Source organism: Lycium barbarum, chromosome 2 (genome assembly GCF_019175385.1).
Source record: "Lycium barbarum isolate Lr01 chromosome 2, ASM1917538v2, whole genome shotgun sequence".
Taxonomy (NCBI): Eukaryota; Viridiplantae; Streptophyta; class Magnoliopsida; order Solanales; family Solanaceae; genus Lycium; species Lycium barbarum.
The window spans coordinates 29395160-29417651 of NC_083338.1; the positions used below are offsets into that span (position 1 = coordinate 29395160).

General features: G+C 36.1%; 1 protein-coding gene and 1 long non-coding RNA gene across 3 annotated transcripts; both read right to left on the reverse strand.

The window, feature by feature from the left end:
• Positions 1-3684: 3684 nt before the first annotated feature.
• Positions 3685-7850, reverse strand: LOC132626395 (probable serine/threonine-protein kinase PBL2). Of its 2 annotated transcripts, none has more exons than XM_060341253.1 (6): positions 7620-7850; positions 6203-6510; positions 5584-5719; positions 5335-5471; positions 5104-5227; positions 3685-4348 (listed from the first exon to the last, which is right to left on the reverse strand). In XM_060341253.1, exons 1-6 carry the CDS (start codon positions 7678-7680, stop codon positions 4155-4157), a joined length of 960 nt encoding a protein of 319 aa, XP_060197236.1. In that variant the 5' UTR covers positions 7681-7850; the 3' UTR covers positions 3685-4154. The 2 variants fall into 2 exon arrangements, with proteins under 2 accessions (XP_060197236.1, XP_060197237.1); XM_060341254.1 differs by having other exon boundaries at positions 4211-4348; positions 5059-5227.
• Positions 7851-14432: 6582 nt separating this feature from the next.
• On the reverse strand, positions 14433-17531 carry LOC132629443 (uncharacterized). Its single transcript, XR_009578234.1, has 3 exons — positions 17394-17531; positions 16399-16449; positions 14433-14706 (listed from the first exon to the last, which is right to left on the reverse strand). It is a non-coding gene; the product is annotated as an uncharacterized LOC132629443 (long non-coding RNA).
• Positions 17532-22492: the final 4961 nt, after the last annotated feature.

Here is a 22492-nt window from a genome sequence, read left to right on the forward strand (position 1 = left end):
TTATGTCCTCCTCCGAGCATACTTTAAGATTAAAATATAGACAGGTAGGGGTCATGCCAAACCCCACATCATCGTAAGTTAACATAACCATAGATCATGGACTTGTAATTGGTAATAGTTTAATTTACTCCCGCATCACCCAAAAACCAGGGGAATAAGATTTTATGGGTCTGTCACAGAGTACACTGAACGAAGTGAGAATTTATTTCTAACATTTAATCGGTGTTTCAAGAATCTTTATTTACAAAGTCTTAGTTGATTTTCTTTTTGTTGATTTTTATGTGTGCTCCAACCGGAAATTTTATATTCAATTTTCTTGAATTTATTTGATATCTGTCGTAGGATCTGAGGGTGTGATTTGCTCAAATGGTTGGATTCATTTGATGAATTTCTCTTCAAAAATGGAGTACGAAGGACTGAAAAAGGAAAGAAAAAATGAGCTTCTTTGTAGAACATAGCGTTACTATCTCAAGGGTCATTCTCTTATTAATGCAGGCTTCGGAAGGATATGGTTGAAAAGGGTATGTATGTCTAGGAAAGATGTCGCGTTGAGTTGTACATCATCGCGTTGAGTTGTACATCATTTGCTATCTTCAAAATAAGCATTAATTTTATCATGATATTTATCGCTTAGCCGAGATGAGAATGTTGAGATGGATGTGTGGCCACACCAGGAGCGACAGGATTAGGAATGAGGATATTCGGGTTAAGGTGGGGGTGGCCTCGGTGGAAGACAAGATGCGAGAAGCGAGAAGCGAGATTGAGATGGTTTGGGCATGTGAAGAGAAGAGACACAGATGCCCCAGTGCGGAGGTGTGAGAGGTTGGCCATGGATGGTTTCAGACGAGGTAGGGGTAGGCCGAAGAAGTATTGAGGAGAGGTAATTAGACACGACATGTCACAATTACAACTTACCGAGGACATGACCTTAGATAGGAGGGTTTGGAGGACCCAAATTAGGGTAGAAGGCTAGTAGATAGTCTCGTTATCCGTTCTTATTAGTAGTCGCAGTATCGCAATATAATTTCTTGTGCTCCGATTTATGCTATTATCTGCTATTTCGTGTGCTTTGATTATCTTGTGGTATCTGTGTCGACTGCATTATTTTATTTTATATTATTGCTTTCCCATGTCGTTTTGAATTTCTTAGCCTTATCTGACTTTTTTTATGCTTTTATGTTTTTCTTGAGCCGAGGGTCTTTCGGAAACAACCGTCCTACCTTGGTAGGAGTAAGGTCTGCGTACACTCTACCCTCCCCAGACCCCACGATGTGGGATTTCACTAGGTTGTTGTTGTTGTTGTTATTGATATTTATCGCTTATTTTTAAGGCTGAAGGCATCAGTACACCCTCCAAATTGTTCGTGTATTTCACTTAGACCCTCCAACTGAACCTCCTACCAACTGAACCTCCTACCAACTGAACCTCCAAAATCACCTTTACTGTGCCACTTGGACAATGCACAGTGCGTGAATTACTCTTCTAAAGGGGCGTGAAATGCCAAATAAAATTTTTAATCATTAAAAAAATAATTTTAAGAAAAAACCTATTTTAAAAATATTTAACTAATTAAAAAAACAATTCAAACCCAAAAACAAAAAAAAAAAAAACTGAAAACCCAGCCCACCCTCCCCGATCTGATCATATTTCACTCCGCCACCGGTCGCCGTCGCCGCTTTTTGCTTTCCGTTTTATTTGGGTAACAAAAGGTTGGCCCGATCTGGAAAAAGAACAAAGAAAAAGCAACGAGAAAACAGTGGGTGGGGAGGCGAATGACGTGGTGGTGCGTCGGGCTTCGCCGGAGGAGAAAGGGGAAATGGTGTGAAGCTCCGGTTCATCGGAGCTACAAGTTCCTCGCCGGAGCTCACTGAGACGAAGAAGGGGGAGAGAGGTGGTGGCAGGGATGGCGTCATGGAGGTGGAGAAAGGAGGGAGAGAAGGGAGGTGTTGGCAGTGGTCGTTTCGCGGTGGCCATCACAAGCTGGTGGGATGGGGAAGAAGAAAGGGTGGGGTGTAAGAAAATAGAATTTTACTTCTTTTTTTCTGAAATAACTATTTTAATAATTAAATAAGTTTTATATTAGTTTTTTTTCTTAATTTAAAATTTATTAATTATTTCAGGCCCACATGTCATTGTTCCATTCGTCCTCATTCGTTATCATCCGCGTGTGAGTTACACTCTCTTTATTTTTTTGAATGGGTTATTATTTTGTGTTAAATTGGTGCACATTTATGGGTTTTGGAGGGTTCAAATGGTAGGAGCCTCAAATGAAGGGTCTAAGTGGAATACATGGACAAGTTGGAGGGTCTGTCGATGACTTCAGCCTTTTTGTTAATATAGTAATAGTACTTGAACCAGTACAAAATAATGATACATCGTGTTGTTCATGTTGTTGTACTTCGAGCTAGGTTTGTTGTAGTTGCGATAAAGTAATTGTACTTTATGCTAAAGTATCACTAAACAATGCGGTTTACAATTCCTCTGTGCATTTGAGTTTTTCTCATTTTATTTGAGGAAGAGTATTAAGGTAGAAGTCATTTGAATAGACTGATTGTTCATCCTTTTCAACCTGTAATTTTTTTTCTCTAAAAAGTTTATCATGTTCATTATAATGTGGTTTTAATATAACTTATACGATATGTACAAATTGTATGAGAAATATGTGCATCACACGTGTCCAACACTAGCAGTTAAAAGTTCATTAAAGCAACATTTAGCTTAATTAACTGATCATCTATTTTTTCGTACATATTCAAGAACAAGAAAGATATTGGGGTGTAGTTCAAGCATTAATTTCGACTGATGAAGTTCTTGAGATGAGTATTATATAGTTGAAGGCTCTAAATTTTATCAACAAAAAAAAAAAAAAACTAAAATACTTTAGAAAGAGCAATCAACTTTGAGAAGGTAATTATTCTTTCCCGGATTCCGTTATTACATGGCCTTTCTGAAAGGTTGCAAACCTTTTCAGAACCAGTGCTTCAATGGCTATAAATTTCTTTTTTCCTCAGATTTTTTCCTTACGAAAATTTTCTTAACTTCTAAAATTCTTCTTCTTCTGCACAACCAAATTTCAGTGCGATTTACCTCCTTCGAGTGGTTCACTGTTCACCGGCGTTTTAGGTACCGATACTCCGGTGAGTAAAACCGTTCTTTCCTGGGATGATATATTCTACAACCTCGGGTATTTGAGGAGAATAATTTCCTTAAGGACGCACTATGCATTCAGTGGGCTCGATTTGATTCCTAAATATATTTTCAGATAATGTTTTTTTTTCATTTTCCAGTTTCTATTTTTCACTTTCTGAAATTTTCCCAGATTCTGTTTAAGTTTGTTTTTTCAGATACAGATTACAGAGTCAGGTTTACACTTCAGGGTCGCGAGTTGAATCCGTTCTGGCACACTTTTTAAAACTATTTTAACATTGCTGCATTTAGGACTTTAGCATACTTAGGGACACACAACAACCTGATAAACAGTGCTTCCCACTGTGCCGGTTAGAAGCTTAATTTTGCTTATACTGGTCGGAGTTTTGAACCACAATTTGAACATACTTTTTGGAAAATATTTAAGCGAGTCTTTACTGTTAAAAATTGTGGTCAAGTAGAACTGCACATAGACCTCTTCTAACTTAAGACTCAACCAACAAGCTAAGGCTCTTCCTTGTTTACAAAAACCGATGATGAACGTAATTTGATGCTTATCCTCTGTAATTATTGACACAAGCGGTGTGGCACCCGCAACTCCACAACTTGAACATACTATTCAGCAAATATTTAAGCAAGCCTTTATTGTTAAAATTGTGGTCAAGTAGAATTGAACATAGACCTCTTCTAACTTAAGACTTGACCACTGAGCTAAGGTTCTTCCTTGTTTACAAAACCGATGATAAACATAATTTGTTAGTAATTCTCTGTAAGATACAAGCGGTGTGGCACCCAAAACTTTCAAATCCTGGATCCGCCTGTGATGAGAGTACATTGAGGGTGACTTGTCATCTGCATTGTTTAATCTTCTGTGAAATCTTAGTGACATCTTTTGGTGCTTGTATAAGTTCTAGTGTAGCTAGAACCTCATCCATGGTTGGCCTAAGTCTCGGATCAACGTCGAGGCACCTCAAGGCAAGGGAAGCTGCAGTTTGGACACCTTTTTTTTAGTACTGTCCTCCCAACCTTGTGTCCATGATTCTCAGTACTCTCCTGCTATCACTTAGGAATGGTTTTGCCCAGTCCACCAATGTTTCATCAGCACCTCCTGCGTTTTCGTCACCTATCGCTCGTTTTCCGGATAGCAACTCCAAGAGAACAACTCCAAAGCTGTAGACATCATTCTTTGGTGTCAAGTGACCTATTATGAACAAGTTGAGTTGGAAATTTAGTGAAAAAGGCCTTTACCACATTAGTGACATGCAAAATATCAAAAAGTTAAAATATTATGCACTAACAGACGGTTTAAAAAGTATTTACACGGTCAGATCACTTGTAAGGTAATTTTATATAGTTTTATCGTAAGTACGAAGTCATTTTCTTACACATACTAGAAGTAAATTCTAGCTCAGAACTACATTAAGGAGGATAAATCGTTTTTAAAGAGATGGAGATTTCAAAAACTTGGAAACTCAAATTTGGAAAGGGAAAGTTGTATTCTTCTTGCCTCCAGGCATGGTGATTGCGATGATCACAAACTCATCTGGACTGGATTGAGGGTGGACGATTTGTTTATAACATCAAAGGATTTTGGTTTGACCATGTCTTTTACTACTATTTTATCCCTAATATTTTTGATAACCACAGTATATCTTTTCCAAAACAAAATTTCTAACTCCCTCTTCATTCCCTTTCTGCCATTCGTTCTTTTCCATATAAAGATGTCTTAAAATTTTGATGCTTTATAAACAGATTTAAGAACGCCCTTCTTATTATCAGTTTCAACACTTCTGTCCAAACACATTACTAATTATTTATAGAAACAGTTTCAATACGTGATGCCTGTCAACTACTTTAATAAGTGGGAACGGATGGAAAAACATGAAATGATACAAAGGAGATGAGATTTACCGCAAGTTAAATTGAAAAGCATAAGTTGTGCTTAGTGAAAGAAACCTGATGCAACATATTCTGGTGCAGCATAACCCGTAGTACCTACAACCCTGGTTGAGACATGAGTTCTGTCTCCACTAGGACCATCTCTTGCCAGACCAAAATCTGATAGCTTGGCATTGAAATCCTACAGAAGATCAATGAAAAGTTTACGCGACTTAAAATCTACTTGTAACTTTTGGGGAAAGAGTGCTTTAATGCCAATGATTATCATCTCAGATTTGGAGAGTTTACTGAGTCTAGTAGTATGTTTGAAGCCTTGAGGTCGCGGTAAATCACATTTGCTTCAAGTCCGTGTAAGAAGGATAAGCCTCGTGCAACGTCTACTGCAATACACATTCGTGTCGCCCAAGGTATAAGCTGAACTCCATCTGCACAAAACAATTGAAAGATTATTAATGTTAATCTTCTAATGATTAGCAACTTTATAGGAACTATGGAGAAAAATTATGTGGAAACAATTCTGTAAAGAGATCGACTCACTTTTAAATAAATGATTTTCCAAACTTCCTTTTGCCATGACCTCATACACAAGAAGCCTGTTATCAAACTCTGAGCAATATCCAATTAACCTCACTAGATTTTCATGGTGTAGCAACCCTAAGTAGTTAACCTCTCTCTGCAGGTTTGGTATGTGGAAAACAAAGTTAAATCTGACAAAAGACAAGTGCTGCAAAAACATTGTAAGAAAAGTTCTCGTAGCGGTCTAGGCTTAACTGTCAAAGTATTATCCACTCTGGCCAAACCTCCGGGGACTACTGGTAGTTGAATTCGAAAGGAGGTTGATTGTGAAGCTTTCCTTATACAAATCCCAGATCTAAATGCCAGGGAAAAATTTAGGGGTCATATAAGGCAGGCTCAGAAATTTAACTGTCTGGCTATGTTACTCGGACCCTCCACAAATGCTGCCACACCTATGTATGATCCTCAAAATGCTTAGCTTTTGAAGGATCCCCTCATTATTTTTTAAGAGTCCGAGCAACATAGTTGTCTGGGTGTCTTTAGGGTTAAAGCCACGAACCAGTGAAGGACGAAAGTTTGGGCCAAAGCGGACAATACCTGGCAATTGGACCTGGGCCGTTACAGTTTCCTTATGACATACAAGCCATTCTCTGTGCCCTTGGAAGCTTTCTGGCTTAAGTTTCTTGACAGCTACCACCATCCCGCTTCCCGGTTTGCAGGGAGCAAAAGTATTTTCATCTATCCATCCTTTGAAGACGTATCCAAAACCTCCCTCCCCGAGAAGACTGTCAGCTCGGAAGTTCCTAGTGGCATGCTTGAGGTCGTTGAAGGTAAAGGACTTGAGGTTGCTGGGAACAAATGAATCATTTTTGCGGAAACTGTCATGAAACAACTGTTTACGAGGATGAACCGAATCCTTTTTCTCATATCCAGGGCCAGATTTAGAATCTGAAATAAGAATTGTAAAGATGTAAGCAGCTTAATAGAATTAGACATATAGAATTGAATAACTAAGTTGCATTCAACAGAAAAAGAAAAAAAAAAAAAAAGAGGATCCATGCCAATACCAAACATGGTTTAATCAAATTATGAACCTTATACATGTTTGTGATTTTAGTTACTACAACAATGACACCACCTTAGTACCAAGCTAGTTGGTGTCGGTATATGAATCCTCACTGTTCATGTTGCTTCATTTAAGCTCACTTTAGTCCAATATTATAAAAAAAAAATATCTCTAGCACTAGAAGTTTTCTACATTTTCTGTTGTCTTATAAATCTCTGACAAGACTAAAATAATCCTAACAAATATTGTGCTTCTATTTTCTAGAAGTGGAAATTTTTTTGTTCTCAGCTAGAAAGCTCCTCAAAACTTTAGAAATCAATGATTCCAAGAATCAGCAAAACACTGAAAATGGTGGAGACAATTATGAAATTTATTGGTCAACAGAGAGGATTAACTAGCAAATCAGCAATAGCAAAATGATTAAATTTCTCTTTTGGTCCATCAAATTCAGAAATTGAAGATAAAACAAAGGAAGCTGGCGCAGGCATATTCTTAGTCTCACAGGTTATTATTGGCAAAGACTTACATAAATCATAGTTCCGTACAGGGATGCAGCTACACGGTCCAAGAGGTTTCAATTGGTTAAAACAATCCTTTTTTGTATATATATAAATTGTTGAATGCTTTTAATGTAAGGGAAGCTTCTAGTGTAGCAGCAAAGGTGGCTCAAAAACTGCTTTAGGTTGTAGGTTCAAAATCCAGATGTGACAAATATTCCAAATTTTTGAAATTTTTGTTAGAATTCCTGGCTCCACCATTTGTCCTAAAGCCTTGAAGCCATTGTTGAGTGATAGGATATGGTTATACTATTATGAATTTCAACTTTTTTGTGCTGAATAAGGATATACTATTGAATAGAAATAAAACACTCATTTGACAATTGTTCTTCTCACATGTCAGGTCTTTTACAAATCACAATGCAGTCAACTTTTGTAAAAATTACATGCAAAAAAGTGTAGACATAAATTTGAAATAGATAGGGGATTTGTACCAAAAAACTGGCTAGAAGAAGCATGAGCAAGCTTTGCAGATTTTCCAGAGCAATTCCCCATAGTAAAGAGAAGTTTTAATTCTTATTTGTCAATATTTTTTTTTCCCTTGAAAAAGTGAAAATTTATAGAGAAGGAGAAGAGAAAATAAACAGAAAAAGTGTATACTTGGAAAAATAGTTGAATGAACCCAAAGATTTAAACAGATGATATAGCCCCAAGTGGTCTTTGGTCAAGGCTAAATCCTAATTAAGATATCTATTGAAAATAAGTTTGTGCAACATATAAGGGGCACTTAGCCATTTCTATATCCTAGTTTAGTCTTCTTTTGTGTGCTTCACTAAAATTGGAATCAAGATTTCATTAAAAGCTAAACAAGTCAAAATTCTCTAGGTATCAGTATTTTTATTTAATCATTGGTCAAATTGTCAATTACGTGAACTTGCCTTCGTGTTCCAAATGTATTAACTTTTTACTGTACTTAATGTAAATTTCAATCTTACATAGAAAGATATTAATCCTAGTGAAAACCAAGTTTTGAAAACTGAAATTCATTATTTTATGCTTTTTTTTTTGTTTTCCTTTTACACTGGTAGATTTTTCAGTTATATATAAGTGTGGAAGAGGGACCAACACAACATTGACTGCTTGTACCAAAAGCTTTATAAATTGTATACGCAATGAATGCTTGTACCAAAAGTTATATAACTTGTACACTTTAACCAACTACTTTTTTATTTCACGTGGACATATGTCATAGTGCTTAATATTTATTCTCTTCTCATGTATAGACATATGCACTTCAATTTTAATTCTCTGACACATTTATTTCCTCCGTGCACCTTTACTTGTTCACTTTTGACTTTTCACGTTCTTGCTAAATATTTATTCTCTTTTCATGTATAGACGTATGCAGTTCAATTTTAATTCTCCTACACAAATTTATTTCCTCCGTGTACTTTTACTTGTTCACTTTTGACTTTTCACGTTCTTTAAGAATTAATAAATCTCACGTGGACATATGTCATAGTACTGAATATTTATTTTCTTCTCATGTATAGACGGATGTGCTTCAATTTTAATTCTCTGACATATATTTATTTCATCTATGTACTTTTACTTGTTCACTTTTGACTTTTCACGTTCTTGCTGAATATTTATTCTCTTCTCGTGTATACATATATGCATTTCAATTTTAATTCTCCGACACATATTTATTTCTTCTGTGCACTTATACTTGTTCACTTTTGACTTTTCACATTCTTTAAGAATTAATAAATGAAGTATTCTCTTCATCCCATATTACTTGGTCATATTACTTGACTTTTTACGTTATTTAAGAATTAATAAATGAAGTACTTCATTCGTCCCATATTACTTGGCCATATTACTATACTTAACTTTTCACGTTCTTTAAGAATTAATAAATGAAGTACTCCCTTCATCCCATATTACTTGGCCACATTACTAAAAATATATGTCTATTTTTCTATTCTATATTTTTATTATTTTCTATTATATATAAGTGTCCAAGAGGGACTAACACAACAATGAATGCTTGTACCAAAAGCTGTATAAATTGTACGCTTTAACCAACTACTTTTTTATCCCACGTGGACATATGACATAATACTGAATATTTATTTTCTTCTCATGTATACACGTATGCACTTCTATTTTAATATTCTGACACATTTATTTCCTCCGTGCACTTTTATTTGTTCACTTTTGACTTTTCAAGTTCTTTAAGAATTAATAAATGAAGTACTCCCTCCGTCCCACATTACTTGGCCACATTACTAAACTACTTTTTTATTCCACGTGGACATATGTCATAGTATTGAATATTTGTTCTCTTCTCATGTATACACGTATGCACTTCAATTTTAATTCTCCGACACATATTTATTTTCTCCGTGCACTTTTACTTGTTCACTTTTGACTTTTCACGTTCTTTAAGAATTAATAAATGAAGTACTCCCTCTGTCTCATATTACTTTGCCACATTACGAAAATATATGTCCAAATTATTTGTTCATTTACAAAACCAAAATAAAATTAATTAAATTTTTCTCATCTACCCTCTCAGTCTCATATTACTTGGCCACATTACTAAAAATATATGTCCAAATTACTTGTTCATTTACAAAAGCAAGATAAAATTAATTAAATCTTTCTCATCTTACCCTTAGTAATAAATGTTCTTGATAATAGCCAATTTTGATTAGAATGTATTTATTGAAGAGAGATAGGGGTAAGATAGTAAAATATATCTTTTATTTATGATTTTTTAAGGGGCGTGCAAAAAGTAAAGTGGCAAGTAATATGAGACGGAGGGAGTATATATTTTACCATAATATTCATATTTATTGGTGTAAATCTTAATAGCCTTGAAAAATGAATTGAAAATGAGTAATTAATGTGAAGGGAGGGTAAAATTAATAATAAGAACAAAATTTTCTTTCTCTCGATATGTTAACATGGACAAGTAAAAGTGAACAGAGGGAGTGACTTTTATCTCTGTTTTCCTTCTTTGTCAATACTTTAAACGTGAAGAGAGGACGAACAATAGCAATGCAAATTTGTACCAAAAGTTATATACATTGTACACTTTATCCAACTACTTTTTTATCCCATTTGGACCTATGTCATAGTAGTGAGTATTTATTCTCTTCTCATTTATACACATATACACTTCAATTTTAATTCTCCTACACATATTTATTCCCTCCGTGCACTTTTACTTGTTCACTTTTGACTTTTCACGTTCTTTAAGAATTAATAAATGAAGTATATATTTTATAATAATATCCATATTTATTGGTGTATAGTCTCAATAACTTTAGAAAATGATTTGAAAATGAGTAATTAATGTGAAGGGTAAAATAAGAAGAAGAATTTTTTTTTCTCCTGATATGTCAACGTGGACAAGTAAAAGTGAAATGAGGGAGTGACTTTTATCCATGTTTTCCTTTTTTATCAATACTTTACTTTTTAACTCTCCTTTGCATTATCTGATTATTGTTTCTTTACATTTATAAAATGTATTACTTTATATTTTCATTTCGGGATTAAAATTTGGTGATTTACGATATAACATATATCTTTCTAATTTTGATTTCTTTGTAACAATTCTTTTTATCTATAATTGTTAATACAAAAAATCATAATATATTTTTTAATTAATTTAATAAAAATATTTTATTAGTTTTACTGTTAAAAAATTCAATATATACAACAATGATTCTTATGTTTGGATCTGAACAATTAGTTAATTGAGATGGATATCAACCCGTCGGTATGCATATAAGATATTAAAGAATGTAAAAGAAAAAATCTAGAATCAAAATATTAATTTTCCCTCATAGTCTTACTAATTTTCTTTTTCACATCGATGAACAACTTTCCTTATCATGACAATGAGAAAAAAGTCCGACTCTTTCCATCTCAAAGACTTAATTCCATCATATGTTTTTAATTTTTAAACTCTATTTTCTAATTATAACTAATGTGATGGTACATAAAATACATCTTGTATATGTTGCTATATGTAATAATAATTAGAATGTTTTTAAAAATTATTTTTAAAATATAAATCTTAAAGACTGACTAATTAAAGTGAATAAACATATTTGGTGCATAAGCATATGTTGCTAGTGTAATTATATATGTGAAATGGTAGCACGGTCCTTCACACCACTTAACTTACACCCCAAATTATGTCCGTATTTACAGTAACACACCTAATCTTTAATTTGCGGGGGTCTTATTACTCCCGCTGGATTATTTTGAACTTTAATATTTACTTTCCTAATGGTGAGGCGGCACAGAGAGTGTAGTTCACTCTCTTTGTGAGAGTAAGAAGCAAATAAAAATATTAAAAAAAATATTTTTTTCAATAAATATATTTGTTTTAATTCTTTAATATTTTTTCTTTTCGTATTCTTTCCTTATTTTTCATATTTAATATTTTTCCAGCCACCCATTTTCTATTTGATTTTCATAATATTTTTTATTTTTTAGCCATCTGTTTCTTGGATTTGATTGTATATTTTGGAGTAGATCTGGCTTGGTTTTATTGTTTGAGCCAGGAATTGGATAATAAACTGATTTAGAAAGTGTTTCAATACCATTTCTTGGGTTCTTATTGAACGAAGTTGAGCTATGACTTAAGAAAGAGTACAAAAACGTGAGAAAAGAGGGAAACAAGGAAGTGGCTCGTCGCCAGACAATCGCGGTCAGTGGCAGTGATGGAGGCTCATGATGTAGTTCATAGGAGAGGCGGCTGGATCATGAAGAAATGAGAAAGAGATATGTTATTTTAGGTTTCAAGAGAAGAAGAAGACCCCTAAGAAAAAGAAAAGGAAAGCTATAAAAATATTTAAAAATTGTGATATAAACATGTGTCGGTGCGTGTGCATCACCCACTTAACTCAGATTTGGAAGTGGCCAGCCAGGAAGATAAATATTTTAGTTCAAAATAATCCAGGGCATAATATGACGCCGTAAAGGTTATATGTGTTATAGCAAATACGAGCATAGTTTGGGGTATATTTTAGCCATTTTCCCTAGTTTGAGTTATTTAATTATAATATCAAATATAGTGTATCTTGTTTTGTCTCATAAGTTGTTTACTAGTCCAATTTATTAGGGAGGTGGAATACTCCAAATTTCAACATATGAATTTCGAGCTTCTTGTCATTTTATTAGTTGAATCTCAACTATTTATGAACCAACTTGGCTCCACAAATTGACATTTTTCTAGTACATGCATAAGACTTTAACGTAAGATCAAATTATTCTTTTTTGTCTTAGTAGATTAGTCATATGTAATCTACTTGCCATTTTAGACTATTCTAGAAGTTCTTACTACCTTATTCTATATAAAATAAAAATGTCATTTTTCAACAGTTTTAATTATATTAAATTATTGTATTATAAAAGAAATTCGGGTAATAATCCTTTAAACTGCTCACGATTACTTGGACCATGTTTATTTTTCAAAAAGAAAGAAAATTATAAGCTCATCAACAGTCTGTTGACACATCATCAACTATTGAAACCTTTGATACTATTAACTTGAAGAAAAAATTAGCAAAGATGTTTTTCTTTCGTAACAACTTAACCCATCATTCCGAGCATTTGTGTCCCAATTATATCTTGAGTATTTGTAAAAGTTGATATTATACTTTTTATACCCCTAATAGAAAATTATGGAGATATTACTGAATTTTCAAAACATATCATACATACAAACATACACCAGCGGATATACACACAGACATACATACATACACTGGCCATCATACATACATACGACAATCTTGTGCATAAAGCATCCGCATTTTACGCAGACACTATAAATTAAAGAGGTATGATGTAGACAACCTATTCTAGTGCAAGTATTAGTGGCTGCTTTCACGGTTCGAATCCATGAACTATAGGTCACAAGGAGACAACTTTATCGTTGTTCCAAGGCTCCCCTTCCTAAAAGCGTTATGTTGCTCCAAAGGCTTTGTCATACATACATAAAGTAAAAATGTACTATAAAATGAAAATTTAACTAGTTTTTGTAATAATTTTAAAATATTGTTAAATGTTAATTAGTGGGCTGAAGTCATTATATCACGTAATTTTTCCTGGGCCAATTCGCACAAATGCCCCTATTTCGGGGTGATCTTTAATCTTTGCCCCTAAAGTATGTGGTCTTTAATTTTTGTCCTTCAACACTTTTCGTGCAACATAAGTTTATATTTTCATATCATAATATCACACAAGTTATACGAATTATTTTTTAATTAGTATAAACCTCTCGTATTGGATGAATTATTATTAAATCAAATATTTAAATTTGTACATTCCAATATAATAAAACACTTAAATCAAAACCCTATAAATATTACAAGTTTCAAAACTTGCTTCGGGGCACTTTAGAACCCCTAAAACGACGATCCAAACGTTTAGGTGGACTTGATGTAATGAGCCGACATTATTGTACGCAAAAAAAGATATTAAGTTTTATATAAAATATTGATATTTTGGGATTTTAAAACATGATTAATCCTTGCCCAAAGTATGGAAAAAAACGTGATTGGAAAGGTAACGCAAAAAAAAAAAAAAAAAAAGTTGCACCATTAACGCACAAAATTCGTGCGTGAAAGGCCCAAAGTGCTTTGGTACTCTACTGTAAACACTATGCATGAGTTAAAAAGTCTAAGAAGGGACACTCTGTTATGTTATGTTTATTCACAACATGGAAAACATAGCCCTTATCTTGCTTTTTCTATTGCTTTTGTGCCTTTTGTTGTTGGAACTCAAGTTTCTTTCTTGGTCTAGTCAAATGGTGGATTGCTCTGTTCTCGTTCCAACTGTCCAATAATGCTAACTACTTAACCAATCACATGTGTAATATTTTTCTGCACATGAAGTGTAAAAATACAACGGGATTTATGGGGCCCCATTCACGCACGAAATTCGTGCGTGAAAGGCCCAAATCGCAATTTTGCAATTTGGTCCTTTCACGCACGAATTTCGTGCGTGAATACTATTTATGTGTTTTTTTTTTTTCTGTACTACTTTGGTTCAACTTTTTATTTTTTGTACTACTTAAGTCGCAGATTCCTACTTCGGCACTATCTGTTGGGAATAAAAATAGACCACAAGAATAATATGTCACGACCCGACTAGGGGCCGTGACGAGTACCCGATACTTGTACCGAGCACTCCTTATCTGTCATATTACTTTTACCTCTTAGCAAGTCGTGTAACCAGAGCCATTTTTTTTCTTCTTTCTGAACATTAACATTAGCAGCGTCGTTCTGAACATAGACTAGTAAATCTCGTTAACACTTTATACAACAATATCAACATGCCAAAACATCGTATATCTAATTGTACTCGACTGACTATACACATCTGTCTACGAGCCTCTAGACATAGTACACTTATACATAGAAAGGGCCGGGTACTGCCGTGCCCGAATATATATATACACAAAATAGTACCGAGAATCTGGGGCTCCGGGACGACTGGAGCACTGCCAACACTGCTGGTAGAACTTCTAGAAATCAGGTCCGTCTACCTGCTGACCTGCGCGGCATGAAACGCAGCGTCCACAAGAAGGGACGTCAGTACGAATAGTGTACCGAGTATGTAAGGCATAGAAAATAATACAAGCAGTAACATGGAGTACGATTAATAATATCATGGAGTCATAGGACATATGAAGAGGCGAGAAATAACCTGTACATAGGTAGGCCCCTTTTTGGGCGGCTACCGTGCATGACTTGTCTTTCCCTTTTTAAAAACGTTCCCTCTCCATGGACGTAGAAAATAGAACTTATATTATGCCGTATCGTGTCGTATCATGTCCTATCATGCCCTATCGTATCCTAACGTAGCATATCAGGCCGTATCTTGTCGTGTCTTATTATGGCATATCGTATCATAGGCTGTAGTATCATAGTATATCATATCGTAGCATAACTTGTCGTAGCATGTCTTATCATGGCATAGCGCATCATAGTATATCATATCATAGCATAGCGTATCATAGTATACGTTATCACAGCATAGCTTTCCTCTGAAAATCTTTTCTTGTTCATATATATATATAAAAATAGAATATGTCATATTGCCGAGGCGTCGGCAGCCGATCCATTTAGCCATAAATACACATCCCGCGTCCGGGACGATATCATGTCATGTAATGCCAACTGATCAGGTGGATGTGCGTGTATAACGCTCTGCCCTTATCCCCATCTTCCCCGTATACATGTGCATACATCATGTACATATATCAGCGTCTATAGCGCTCTGAATCTTTTATTATATGCATATGCTGGTATCGTGTGCGTATGTCAGCGACTATAGCGCTCTGGATCTTTTATCATGTACATCGATCGTATACATATACATGTCTTATACACATTTACTTGTCTTAAGTACATATACATATCTTTTATGCGTATACATGTTTTATATACATATATCATATAAGCGCACAAGGGAGCCAAGGAAAATCATGTATCCATCGGAGTGACGTAAGGTCGGTGACCTCCGATTACATTATAGAATGCTAGTGATAGCTTCGTCCCACCTCGAAGGAACAAGTATTTTAAGGCGAGACTATCAACGGAGAATAATATTAAAGTAACCATAAAATGAAATCGGGGCTTCATAGATGTCAGTTCATAGACTTTGAAATCCTTAGAAAGTAAGGTCATCGCTAGGAAATATAAATAAGATTTAAAAATTAACTTATCACTTTCATGTTTACATAAGATACTTAGCTTAGTCATCTTAGTCATAGAGTCGTTCCGGTAGTACGTATCATAGGCATATCCTCTTGTCTAACGTCATGGCTATCGTTATCATCATGGAAGTATCCTCGTTAGAGGAGTCATAATACTTATCATTTGGTGACGAAATCGGGATCAAAGGTTCCCTTTGGATTCACTTCAAGTACGTCAACCCAGACTATAGGAAAATCCGGGAGTAACGGGCCCACCTCGGGCCGGATGAGGTAGCGTATACTATTTACATATGTCACATGTCATGTCATTACTTGTGAGGGTTCTAGGGTAATCGGGTCCCATTTATGCAAGTTCTAGGGGTTTAAGAGGTCTTTCCATTATTTGCGCACTTTCTAGTTCAATTCTATTGAACAAAAAGTGGAAAACTTTAGGTGCGGATTCCGGGGAATAGGGTTGTCCCCGAGGCTCGTACCCGACTTATTACATCTAAGACATGCCATAGAAAGAAGGGTGAGGCCTTACATACCTTTTCCGCTTCATACACGTCTCCAAAATCAAGTTTCAAGTTCGCCAAAATCTACAATTTGGTCACAATTACCAAATGTTAATTGTAAGGCTTTAAGATTTCAATCTTAACCAATACTTGTCTACAAAAATTTGGGCAGCATCTCCCCTATAAATACACCATCCCCAAAATTCAACTTAGCCAATTTTTAATCAACAACAATCCGGGAATTCAACCCGGCCAAACTATCAACACAATGACAACAACCATGACTACAAAACACAATATAACACAACTAGTCTTCTTTCCAACATAATGCAATAGCTTTCATTCCAACTTCACATTTCCAAACCAATCTCAATGTTTTTACATTCATTACTAATCAAGATCATTACAATATAATTCGGAAGCATTTCATATCGTTTCTACCAAATATTCACAAGATATACAAAATATACAAACTTTCCACCAAAACCATAATCCATCCAAAACTTCTAATCTTCAATCTACATATTCATAACATATTTCCATCTTCCAATTTCATCAACCATAATCATAATTTGCACCTTAATAATTTCATTTTCATAATTACATAAATCTACCATAAAATCACAAAACTTCTCATAACCACTTAACAACCAATCTTTCATGCCAATATGGACTATTATCCTTCCAAATTCACCAACTAACATAATAATTCACATTTAAAACTCCACTTCTATAATTACATAAAAACTTCATTAAAATCACATAATTTCCTATAACTATTTCCAATAATTTTCCATGCCAACTTGAACCATTTTCTTCCATTTCCAATATAAATTTCACCATAACCACAACTAGAATACAACATAAAATTCAACTCATATTATTTATACAACAATATACATATATGTCCACTTACATATATGCACACCCACTTTGTAAACTTCCATATTTTCATAAATTCTACTCATTTCTACATACTACAACATAAACCAACCTTCATAACATAATAAAAAGGGATTAATTCTTACCTTTTTCTACAATCTTCTTCACTTGACCAAGTTGTCAACTTGAAGAAACAAGTGTTCTTTCTTCCAAAATAATTACACCAAGTTGTAAAGGACCCTTGAATTAGTAGAAATACCACAAGAAAATAATTTTTGGAGAAAAATTTCAAAGGGTCAATTTTTCAAGAGCTTGGCCGTATGGCCCTTTTAATTTGCTCTTCTTTGCTTTGTTTTTCATCTTCTAAATTTCTCTTGAAAGTTCCATGACTAAGACTCCCTTTATATTTAATTTGTCACATGGAAAATAATTAAAACCCATGGACTTGGGTCCTCTTTTATGGACCATGGCCGGATGGCCCCTATTGGGCCTGATTTTTCTCTTCATTTTTTTTTTGGGCCAACTCGGTTGGTCCCGAGTTGGGCCTAGCCCACTGACCTTTCAACCTTAAAACGTCCATATCTCCTTGCACCGACGTCACCTGAGAAACCACGACCTATGGTTGGAAAGCTAATTCAATTATCTACAACTTCTATTTCTTGGTATTTTTCCAAATTCCAAACTTATAATACCGTTTTTGCCCCTAGAAGTCAGATCACCCGAAAACGTTTTCTTAAAAATATTCGTTTGGAGGACTTCCACTTTGATTTGGCCCAAGGGTCCTTCTTGAGTTGTGTTTAACTTCACATATGTGATTCATATGACTTTTCAGATGTCCAAAAAAAAATCTCGATGTGTGGGCCCCACCTCAGCTTACAAATAATCCGACGTAAAAAAATACGGGATATAACATAATATTCCCGGTATTAGTGATAAACGCGGAACACTAACTTATGGTTAAATCTGTAATAATAAAATGCAGCAATAATGACACCAAGATTTTTTACGTGGAAACCCTTCTGAATAAGGGAAAAAACCATGGCCAAGAGGAGCAGCTGATATCACTATAGCAAGGAATTTTACACCGTGTAGTAACGAGTATAAATACTCCTAAGACCATTACACCCTCAAAAGAAAAATACTCTTTTGATTTTTCCCACCTCACTACAATATCACTCACACTCTATTTTTCTTCACAGACTAGTTTCTTACAGTCTATGGAATACCTCACTTTGCTCTCACTCAGATGTATTGTCTGAGATTTTGGTGTGTCTACAAATGATAGAAGGCTTCCTATTTATAGGGATGAAATGAACCTATTGATGTCATTTGTGACTCAAGCAAGCACTTGACAATTTGTCAAATACAAGGAAAATGCTTTCTTCCTTAAAACAAGGAATATGTTTTCTTCCTCAAAACAAGGGAAATGTTTTCTTCCTTGTTTTCTTCCTTAAAATGAGGGATATGTTTCGTTCCTCAAATTATGGGATGGACCCAACAAATCTCCCCCTCCAGTCCCATACACCTGAAGGAGGGTACACTGGCTTTTAGTTTGAGTGTATGCCGATAAGTTCTTTGCACAATTCGAACTTGTCTCTCGGTACCACCTTGGTCAGCATGTCTGATGGATTCTCCTTTGTGTTGATCTCCACTAGTCTCAATAGTTGTTGATCAATCGTCTCGCGTATCCAGTGGTACCGAACATCAATATGTTTTGTACGGGAATGGTACATGGAGTTCTTGCTCAAGTCTAGAGCACTCTCACTGTCACAATGTATCTTGTACTCTTTCTGCTGGATCCCAAGTTCTTGAAGATAGCGCTTTAGCCACAACATTTCTTTACCAGCTTCAGTGGCAGCAATGTATTCTGCTTCTGTTGTAGATAAAACAACACACTTCTGCAATCTTGATTGCCAAGAAACATCTCCCCCTGCAAAAAGTAGATATATCCTGAAGTAGATTTTCTACTATCAATATCTCCGGCCATATCAGCATCTGTATAGCCTTCCAAGACTGGATCAGCTCCACCGTAGCAAAGACATAACTTCGTGGTACCCTTCAAGTATCTGAGAATCCATTTGACTGCCTCCCAATGCTCCTTCCCGGGGTTAGAGAGAAAATGACTCACTGTACCCACTGCATGAGCGATATCTGGCCGTGTGCATACCATGGCATACATCAGACTTCCAATTGTTGAAGAATAGGGTACCGCTGACATCTCCCCGATCTCTTCCTTGGATGTGGGACATGTTCTTTTGCTTAACTTGAAGTGTTTCACAAGTGGAACACTAACTGGTTTGGTATTATTCATGTTGAATCTCTCAAGTACCTGATCAATGTACTTCTCTTGAGATAGCCATAACTTGCGATTCTTCCTGTCTCAAGTGATCTGCATCCCAAGAATCTGTTGAGCCAGTCCTAAGTCTTTCATATCAAAAGACTTAGAGAGTTCTTTCTTCAGTTGGTTTATCTTCATTTGATCTTTCCCAACGATCAACATGTCGTCTACATATAGTAGAAGAGCAATGAAGGTGCCGTCTGGAAGTCGCTTGATGTATACACACTCATCCGCAGTAGTCTTCTTGTAGCCTTGACTCTTCATGCATGAGTCAAACTTCTTATTCCACTACCTTGGTGCCTGCTTCAAACCATACAAGCTTTTAGATAGGTTGCACACGAGATTATCACTTGAAACCTCAAAACCTTCTGCCTGCTGCATATAGATTTCTTCTTTCAAATCTTCGTGAAGAAATGCTGTCTTCACATCCATCTGTTCAAGCTCCAATTTCATACTTGCTGCTAAGCCAAGTATAACTCGGATTGAGGTCATCTTGACAACTGGTGCAAAGATCTCATCAAAGTCAATTCCTTTCTTCTGCTGGAACCCTTTGACAACCAACCGAGCTTTGTGTTTCACCACTTGTCCTCTTGCATCCTTCTTTAACTTGAACACCCATTTGTTTCTCAGTGCCTTCTTCCCTTTAGGAAGTTCTACGATCTCATAAGTTTGATTTTTTTTGCAGAGATTCTAACTCATCCTGCATTGCTATCAACCATTTTTCTTTATCCTTATGAGACATAGCTTCTTGAAAACTCTCCGGTTCTCCATCTTCAGTAAGCAAAAGGTATTCAGATGATGAGTACCTTTTTGATGGTATATGGCCTCGTTCAGATCTACGAGCAGTTGGAACCATCTGAGAAGAACTACGATCATCTGTGTCGTTTGATGGTTCTGGTGAGGTGGGTTGTGGCTCCCCTTGCTCAGCACTATCTTCTGTCTCCTCATCTTCTTCTGCTTCTGAGTTTTCTTCTGGCACTTCGTCATTATTTCTCAAGGACAATTCTGGTGCTTCATTTGAAACTTGAGCACCCTCATTTGACTTCTGAGACATCGTGGATTTTTCAATGTCTTCTATTGTCAAATTTCGTGAAATACAACATCCCTGCTTCTGATCACTTTTTTCTCCTTAGGATCCCATAACCTGTATCCAAACTCTTCATTTCCGTAGCCAATGAAAATGCATAGGATAGTTCTCGCATCAAGCTTCTGTCTGAGCTCTTTGGATACATGTGCATATGATGAACACCCAAATACTATAAGATGTGAGTATGTAGGATCCTTACCTGTCCATAGCCTCTCTGGAACATTAAAGTTGAGTGGTACTGAAGGTGATCGGTTGATGAGATAACATGCGGTATTGACTGCTTCTCCCCAAAATGGCTTTGGAAGTTTAGCCATGTTCAGCATGCTCCGGACACGCTCCATGATAGCCCGGTTCATTCTTTCAGCAACGCCATTGTGCTGAGGGGTGTGTGGTACTGACTTCTCATGTCGAATGCCATATGCTCTGCAATATGCATCGAACGCCTTGGAAGTATACTCGCCTCCATTATCAGATCGGAGACATTTCAGCTTCTTTCCTGTTTCACGTTCCACCAAGACGTAAAATGACTTGAAGCACTCGAATACCTGGTCCTTTGTCTTCAGGAAATACACCCACACTTTCCGAGAAGCATCATCGATAAAAGTCAGAAAATATCTGCTTCCACCGAGTGATTCAACCACCATAGGACCGCAGACATCAGAGTGTACCAAACTTAACAACTCTGATCTTTTTGTTGAAGTGAAATTAAATGACACTCTGTGTTGCTTACCGAATAGACAATGATTGCAAGGACACAGTGCAGCGTTCTTGTCAATAATTATAAGATTCTTCTTCATCAAGGTAGTCAACCCTTTCTCGCTCATGTGGCCGAGTCTCTGGTTCCATAAATCCTGAGAAGCCTCCTCTGCAATGTTGAGGCTGTCTGTACAAATTCTCAAATGCGTTTTGTACAATGTGCCACAAACATGTCCTCGAGCGATTGTCAAAACGCCCTTTGACATTTTCCATGTGCTTCTGCTAAAATGGTTTTCATACCCTTGTTTGTCAAGAGATACCACTGACAGGAGATTGAGCCGAAGATCTGGCACATGTCTGACATCCTTCAAAGTGATTGTGCTCCCGGTACCTATCTTTATTTGTACATCACCAATTCCGGCTATTCCAGAGGAACTGGAATTACCCATCTTCACCGCTCCAAAGTCTCCAGCTTTATATGTTGTGAAGTAGTGCTTGTGGGGAGTTACGTGGTAGGATGCCGCAGTATCTACTACCCATTCCGTGTCTTCTCTTGAGACGTGAAGGCATGTCTCATCATGGGTAGTACAGTACGCTACATCACCTGAGATTGTGATGAGCGCTTCACCACCCTTGTTCTGCGGTTGAGAACTGCTCTTGCCTCGCTCCTCTAGCCATTTGTAGCAATTCTTCTTCATGTGACCCTCTATACCGCAAAGGTGGCAGGTATAAGAAGGTTTCCGGCCATCCGATGATCTCCCCCGACTTTTGCCTCTACTTTTCCATTTTCCTCTACTGTTTCTTTGTTGTTTTCCTTGTGATCTTCCTCGATTCTCCGTCACAAGGGCATGAGTCTGATCTGTGCTCATGTCTTTCCTTCTTGCCTCTTCATTGAACAATGCATCCTTGACCACAGACATGATAAGTTTGCCATCTGAGGCTGAGTTGCTGAGAGTAACAACTAGTGTTTCCCAACTATCAGGAAGGGAACTAAGAAGTAGTAGAGATTGCATTTCGTCTCCAAGTGGCATTTCTACAAAAGATAATTGATTTACCAGACTCTGGAACTCACTGGTATGTTCGGAAACAGAAGTTCCACTTTTGAGCTTCATATTGACAAGGCG

What these genes read in the sequence shown, in the direction of transcription:
- LOC132626395 (XM_060341253.1), bottom strand. Translation starts at nt 7,680, where the DNA reads ATGGGGAATTGCTCTGGAAAATCTGCAAAGCTTGCTCATGCTTCTTCT. An exon ending in TTCTTCTAGCCAGTTTTTTG is followed by an intron (nt 6,511 to 7,619) that starts GTACAAATCCCC and finishes TTCTTATTTCAG; the next exon opens with ATTCTAAATCTGGCCCTGGA. An exon ending in ACCAGAATATGTTGCATCAG is followed by an intron (nt 4,349 to 5,103) that starts GTTTCTTTCACT and finishes TGTTCATAATAG; the next exon opens with GTCACTTGACACCAAAGAAT.